At 37.4% G+C, this 7,564-nt stretch overlaps 1 protein-coding gene across 2 annotated transcripts in view; it reads right to left on the bottom strand.

Annotated features, from left to right (window-relative positions):
* Positions 1 to 7,564, bottom strand: part of NUP205 (nucleoporin 205kDa) — a 64,264-nt gene that overhangs the window by 8,155 nt on the left and 48,545 nt on the right. For both annotated transcript variants that reach the window (XM_004677070.2, XM_012721057.1), the window contains 4 exons: positions 6,590 to 6,711; positions 5,120 to 5,258; positions 3,346 to 3,472; positions 1,856 to 1,932 (listed from right to left, as the gene is read on the bottom strand). In XM_004677070.2, the coding sequence (XP_004677127.1) occupies positions 1,856 to 1,932; positions 3,346 to 3,472; positions 5,120 to 5,258; positions 6,590 to 6,711 (465 nt within the window). The remainder of the gene's footprint in view (positions 1 to 1,855; positions 1,933 to 3,345; positions 3,473 to 5,119; positions 5,259 to 6,589; positions 6,712 to 7,564) is intronic.

The following is a 7,564-nucleotide window of genomic DNA, read 5'->3' as shown; positions in this document are numbered from 1 at the left end:
ACAGGGGTGATTTGGTGATGGGAAACCCGTGGGGATTACAATGGAGATGAAAAAAAAATGTGCAAAATGATGTAAAAATAAACTTTAAAAAAAAAAATCTTTTTTTAGCTAATCCCCAATATAATGTACACGTTTGCCTAAGAATTTTCTGTACCCTACCAAGAAAGTACTTAGTAATTCATTGGTAAATACCCAATAAAGAAACACACACTGTTAACCAATGAGAAACAACAAGAGATGGTAAATGGAAGGCGGTTAGCAACAAGCATACCCATTGATAATTCTGTCAGTAAAATTCAAATCTAAAGGCTATTAACTCCAGGGCTGCTTCTGGAGACTCCATATAAAGGTTGGGAACATAGGTAGTGCTGGTAGATAAAAAGCAAATGCCATCTGTTTGAAATATTGGTACTTTTCCTCCACCAATCCACTGTTTCTATGATTCTCAGAAGGGGAAGACAAGATTGTCTAAACTGGCAGTACTCACAGGGTTCTGCTTGGGACAAATTACTTAACTTCCTCCACTTTTTTTGCTTACATTTCTAGGATGATAATAGCAATGCCTACCTTATATGATTGTTGCCAGGATTACCTGAGACAGTGAATTGTACTTAAAGTAGTAGTATGGTATTCTACACATAGTAAATACACAATAAAAACATATTTTAAGAATTGATAATATCATGTGTTTATACACATGCATATATGTCTTATTTAAGTTGATGTTTGTTTAAATAATAAATTTAGATATGGCAAAATGTAACAGAGACTATTTGCCAAAATATTTATATCTATTTTGTAAAGTAATTAATTCTTTTTGTTACTACAAATAAAACTGATACACTAAAGCATTTCCAGAAGTCACTTTTAAAAAATCCATGAAAAATATCTTTTCATGGAAAGAAGATTGGTTGGGAAATTACTAAGTCAAAAACAATGGAATATAAATGCTAACGTATAAATACGATTACTTTCAGTGAGTAAAAATACAGATATTCACATCAGATCTGAAGGCTCCCAGAGAGACTGTGGTAAAATAGCTAATTGATAAACTATATAACATTGGAATATACTGAGATTAAATAATTGGAAAAGCAGTTGGGAATAAATTAATGATAAGTACATAAAACCAAGCAAAAAACCCCACACACTGACTAGGGAAAACAAAGTATTATAAATAAAATGCCTTATCACCTGTCACTTGATCATAACTGACATTTACATAATCATAATAATATAACACTACATGTTGATATAACCAAAATTGATATATTGTATTGAGTTTTAGGAAAGGGGGCTTGTGGGAAATGTGCCTGTAGTATGGTAGAGAAAAAAGAATACAGAGCTCTAAAGTGTATAGCCTTTCTCAGTGGAAAGTCAATAGATAATTCCTAAAATTGGAAAATCAAGTAGTAACAATAAAAGTATGTGATTCACAGATATGAAAAGAATCAATTAAGAGGTAAAATGGTCTGCCAAATTTAGGAAGCAGAATGAAGAGGGTAGGTCTGAAAGCTATTGCATTTTTTTTTTAAAAGATTTATTTATTTATTCATATAGAACTGGGGTACAGTCCAGAGATGCGGAGGGTGAGAGGATTCACCAGAGACAGGGTGGGGAGCAGAACAGGCAGATCGACAAAGTACACTGCTCACTGCTAAGGGGAACAGCGGGTGGGTCAGGAAAGGTCTGCCACGCCATGTGGATCTCCTCCGGGGCAGGCAGGGATCGAACTCATGCGGAAGTGGCTTAAGCTTCTTAGTGCAGTGCTTTAACCCGCTGCGCCACCAGGGAGGACCAAAGCTATTGCATTTTTACAAGTCCTTCAGCTGCTACCCAAAAAAGAAGCAATTACCTGGAATCTTCCAATATGTCCCTGTAGTTCCATTAGGGATCCTTCATTTACATCAACATCCAGTTCACTTAATATACCTAAATAAAATTAGAATGCTCTTAAATGTAGTTTTATAATCAACGATGTAAAAACATTACAGTTGAAGACTGGTTCTAATATTTTATATTCCTTATGAGCACATACTCAGACTCTTGCCAAGAAGACCTTTGAGAACCATAACGGGACACAGATTACCGGGACACTAGCGCATGCGTATTCATTTATAATTTAATCTAGAATGAGTTTGTGAATACAGAGTGTAAGGCACTTTTTCAGTTTTTTTTTTCCATTTATTTTTGTGTAGAAGAACTGGGATGTGGACCAGAGATGCGGGGTGTGAGGATTCACCAGACAGAGGATCAGGAATATCTACTGAAATGTACACTGCTGAGGGGAGCAGCAGGGAGACAGGAGCGGTCTGCTGCTGCACCTTCTATGGGTCACCTTACTGGCTGGGGGCTGAACTGAGGCCGCAGAGGCAATAGCACTGAGACTTAACCCCCAGCCCACCAGGGAGGCCTATTTTTTAAGTTTTAAAGAAAACCCTTTTTATTTATAGCCATAATTTCTCATTTCAGCAATAAATTATTTACTCATTCGAATTTGGAATATAAAACATGAAAAACAGAATGTGTTTCCTTTCTTTCTATTAACTCTCTCATTTAACTGTCTTTTCCCTTAGGCAAAAGTATAGCTTTGCAGACATGGAAATAAAATATCTATTCAATTTCCCAGTTCAGACACATTACAAAATTTCTAAATCCAGCTGATCAACCTCTGAAAAGTACCAATGCTTCTTTTTTGTTGTTGTTGTTGTTTTGTTTTTTTTAAAGATTTATTTGTGCATACAGAACTGGGGTACAGGCCAGAGGCTCAGGGGCGGCGAGAGGCTTCACCAGAGACAGAACAGGCAGATCTACGAAATACACTGCAGAGGGGAGCAGCGGGCGGGTCAGGAGAGGTCTGCCGCGCCATGTGGTCACCTCCGGGGCAGGCGGGAATCGAACTCATGTGGAAGTGGCTTTAGCTTCTCAGTGCTGTGCTTTAACCCGCTGTGCTACCAGGGAGGGCCTCAATTAATTTTTTAACTAAGTTCACTAAATTAAATTTTTATCTTATAAAACTGTATGTAAATGATTATGCCATTCTCACAACTTACCTATGTATGTTCGTTCCTCTCTCTCGTGCGTAAAGCAATCTACCAATGTTAGTTGGCCATTTCCAGGAGTGGGATTTTAAGTGTCAATTATTTTCCTGAGCATTTTGAATGTGTTATAATGAACATATATCGTTTATATATAACTTATTCCTTTTAAAAAGGCAGTAACATGATTAGCAGTACCAATTTTAATTAATTCCAATACAGCTGCAAAAGAGATAAAAACCTTGTCCTGTTAAGTACACGTCAGGCTAAACGAATCAGTGAGAGTCTATCGAGTGTAAAAACTCACCAGGAAGTGCCGCTTTACTTATGATTCCCGTGAGCAGAGCCAGTTCCTGCAGAGACCCAGCACTGACGTCCTGGCAGCGCAGGACTGCTTGTATGGTGTCAGAGTGTGAGATAAGGAACTGCAGCACCTAAGCCAGGAGGAGAGAAACGCAAGACAATGCGGAACAGTAATACTATACCATCAATTTATAAATCACCATTTTTAAACACTGAAGTAAGTAATTCAATGTAATGAAGATTAGGTCAGCCATTGCCTAATTTTGTATTTCCTTATTTCTCATCTGTAAAGTGTGAACACTGGTTCTAACTTAGGAGACTTGTAAAGATGGAAACGACGTGCTAAGTGTTTAAAACAGTATCTGAACAACAATAAACGTAAAACTTAAAAGAAACACATATTTTGCATTTCAACATTTTATTTCCTCAAGAAGCAAACGTTCAGAATTCATGAAAAGATAAAAGTAATATATTTAGATGCTACCACAGAAAAGTACAATATAACTTGGAACAGGTATATGAAAACTACTACTTAACCCCTATTTTAGTTCTTTGATTTTTTTTTTTGGGGGGGGGTGCTTATGGAGCTAAAACATGAATTAACCGTGAATGGGTATAAAAATGACTCCCTGAATTCAAGTGGCTCTATGACAATGTAATTAGAGTGAACTGGGGACAGTTCTAATTATCCTCCTGATCTTATATAGCGCTATAAATCCTGGCCTCCAATCTTTGTGCTTCTCCCTTGGCATTCTAGAGTGCGTTGCCATGCAGGAATCTCCAAGCATCTTCAATAACAAACATCTCCACTGGACTCTAAACTCCTTGAAGGCAGAGACTAACTCCAAACAAGCCAAATACTTGAATGACTCAGGTGCTATACTCCTTTAGTTTTTATTCCAGATTCCTAGCCTTAGCACACCTTGCTGGCCATGATACTCAATAATCTGTATTTTTTAAAGCTCCGCAGTAGATTCTGCTAGAGTGAGCGCAAGAGCAGTATTACGGAACCAGCATCTCCTGCCAGCAGTGCCACCTCGCCCCAAAACTCTTAATCTCAACAAAGTAGGAGACAAAGAAAGTCTCTGAGTTTAAAATACTGACTCAACATCCATGTCTTCATCCATGTATAAAAAACAGCCCTATCTTGGTGAGAACACCCTGAAGATGGGGGCAGGGAAAGCTGATCAAGTTACCATTGCAGTTAGGTACATTAGGGCAGTTTCTGAAGGGAACACAGTAGTAGAACAATAAACACAATTAAAAAATGCAGATTAATAATAATAAACCTAATTAGTGAAGTTACATTATTAAAGAAACAACAAAACATGTATTTTTGAAGCTTTTATGGAAAAGCAATGAAAATAAAACAAGTTTAAATATAAAAATTTTATAAGCTAGAAAATACACTTATTCAATTACTTCATTCTCTCAGTATCACAACTAAATGTGGCATGACCACCTACCTTCTCTGTTTTCTGCAAGGCCTAGTAATATATAGCCTGCTCCCAATGAATACCTTGGTTAAATTACATTTTAGAAGTCATTCACATCTTGCTTTCCATCTCACTAACTATGGTGTTTCACTCAAATGGGAAAACAAAAATGGGCCAATGAAGTTCAGTACAAAATACAAGGACCCATTTTTCTAGATGAAGCCCTGCCACAAAAGAGCGATTAAGGTAAATTCACTTACGCGGTCTATATAGGGGCTCTGTGTTTATGAAATAAGGAGTTTACGCTAGACTATTTCTCTTTTGCAGTAGGATTCCTCTTACCTGCCCTGCCGCCTGCAAGTGCTGGGCCATGCTGGAAGTGAGGATGACCTGACACAAGCGCAGAGCTGGGAGGAGAATCTGCCGGTACCGATCCACTGGAGTGGGGATGAACATGGGGGGTTCTCTCATGCCAAACACGCTTCATTCATTTCACAAAAGAAGAAGAGAGCAACAGTCCAAAAGTTAAGGTCCACTCCAGAATCCCTGACCATGACCATGCAAACATGTCACAGGTGGCTGAGGAAATGCAAAGCTAATAATGAGTAGCTACATACACATTTAGTAAAAATGTAATTAGTTGAATTCTGCTAAATCATAATAAAATAATTGTTTGTAATTTGCTAAAACAACACTTGAAATTTTCCAAACATGTTTGTTATATTCTAAAGGTTCCCTGGGCCACTATGGACTATGATTAAGAAACAGATAAAAACAAAAGTTATTTCCCTAAATTTCTCTTTCCTACATCCAAAGGCCAAAAATAAATCTACTTTGCCCATATATATAATGTAAGACAAGATATTTGAAAAGCTAAAAGATTACTTAGCCTTTAGACAGTATCTCAGAACACTGTATCAATGAACTACTTTTTATTTAAATGTTTATGATTAAGTTTCTACAAAAAAAAGAAAGTAGTTGCCCATTGAAGTAAAGGGAATGGATATAAAATATGGAAATAAAGGGGAAGAAATGAGGAAAGTTTTGCTCAGATAAATGACAGTAACATGCCATGACCTGAGGAATGTAAGAAACACAGTGCTCTTCACCTCAGATGGAAATAACAACTGTCATGTTCAAAACTTTAGAAACCAATTAGAAATTCTTTCCTTGTGGAGGTAAAATAGTTCTATAGGTATTATCTGAAAACTCAAAGGTTCAGTTTGGCAATGGCTATTTCCAAGAAAATGACTGAAGAGCTAAGTGCCACTGTCACTGGCAGGACACACTGTCTGCCCAGCAGTGCTGCTCCAAGTGGACACAAAGGAAAGAAGGCCCCTTTTAAATTGAACCCCAAAAACTGCTAAAAAGGTTAAAAATAATTTCACTGACAACTTTCATTTTTAGCAAGAAGCTGGTGAAATATTAAAATGAGAAAAAATATGTGTAAACTAAAACTTTACCTGAATCATCTAGAATAGAAAAGCCACAGAAATTTATAATTTTATTACAAAGTCTTAAAAGACAAGTATTACTGAAAATCCCTATTTCTGTTGAACAAAACAATAGCTTTGGGGAGGACATTTATAAGCAAAAAATACTGCTCTAAAATGAAGCATTAGGTCCCTACCCACTTTTACCCTATATTATTAGCAACTTCCTTTTATTAGTAAATGACAGGGGGTATAAGAAAACCAAAAGAAAAATAAAATCACCCAGATAAATCAGTGGCAAAATTTCATTTAGAATTTCATTTTTCCTTAACAAACCTTTACTTGAAACTTCACTCCACCAATCTACATAGATACTTACCCTTGTGGGTCCATTTCAGGACGCATGTCATAGACCTGGCATTGTGCCAGTCTCACAATCACCCCAGACCTTAGCAGCTCCAAAGCACCTTGCTGTATCTTAGCCACTCTTGTGAGAAATGCCTAAGTCACAAAAGGAAGATCATCAGCACAGAAATCATACTCAAGGGTCTTATATAAAAATGAGAGTCTTTCATGGCACATTTCTGCTGTTTAATTACCAATAAAAAGAAAATCAGAGCTAGCTAGGAAAGGGTACAGTAATACCCTATCTCTTAGGTTGTTTATGAGAATTAAACAGCACAGCATATCTGAAGGGTTTCCTCACAGAGTTTTGCATGATTATTCAACTGCACTACAGTTTCTGTTATCACCATGTGAGCTTAGGGAAGGCAGGGAAAAGTTTGTGTGTTCTGCTCAAAACTGCATCTCCAAAGCCTAGTGCCACACCTGGCAAATAATAGTTAATTAATACTTACTGAATAAACGAATGTGGGGGGAAAGGTAACACATCTAAGACTTCAGTACTTCCTGTGAATATTGCTATGACATTTTTAACCAAGAAGAAACAGAAAAATTAAAGGAAATTTGAAGATAATGATAAATTTTTATACTGTTCTGAAACTCCTGTGTTTCAAGCAGAACCATCTCTAAACAGAATTTTCAAGAAGCGACCAATCCAGTGCAAATCTTGGGAAAGGACGCTTTGCTCGCAGCTCTTCTGACTGAGCACCAGGTACCCTGTCACTCATCAACAATGTTTCCTGGGTAAACACACCCTGTTCTCCAACTAACCCTCTTGGGGTAATTTCACCCCAACTTTGGCATTCTCAGAAAACACACATCTCAAGCACAAATCCAGGTTTAAAGCTCCTTAAAAATGGTAACAGTTTAGGCCCTCCCTGGTGGCGCAGCGGGTTAAAGCGCAGCACTAAGAAGCTAAAGCCACTTCCGCATGAGTTCGATTCCCGCCTGC

Source organism: Condylura cristata, unplaced genomic scaffold (assembly GCF_000260355.1).
Source record: "Condylura cristata isolate star-nosed mole 26May11 unplaced genomic scaffold, ConCri1.0 scaffold00005, whole genome shotgun sequence".
Classification (NCBI taxonomy): Eukaryota; Metazoa; Chordata; class Mammalia; order Eulipotyphla; family Talpidae; genus Condylura; species Condylura cristata.
This window is presented reverse-complemented; position numbering and strand designations above follow the sequence as displayed.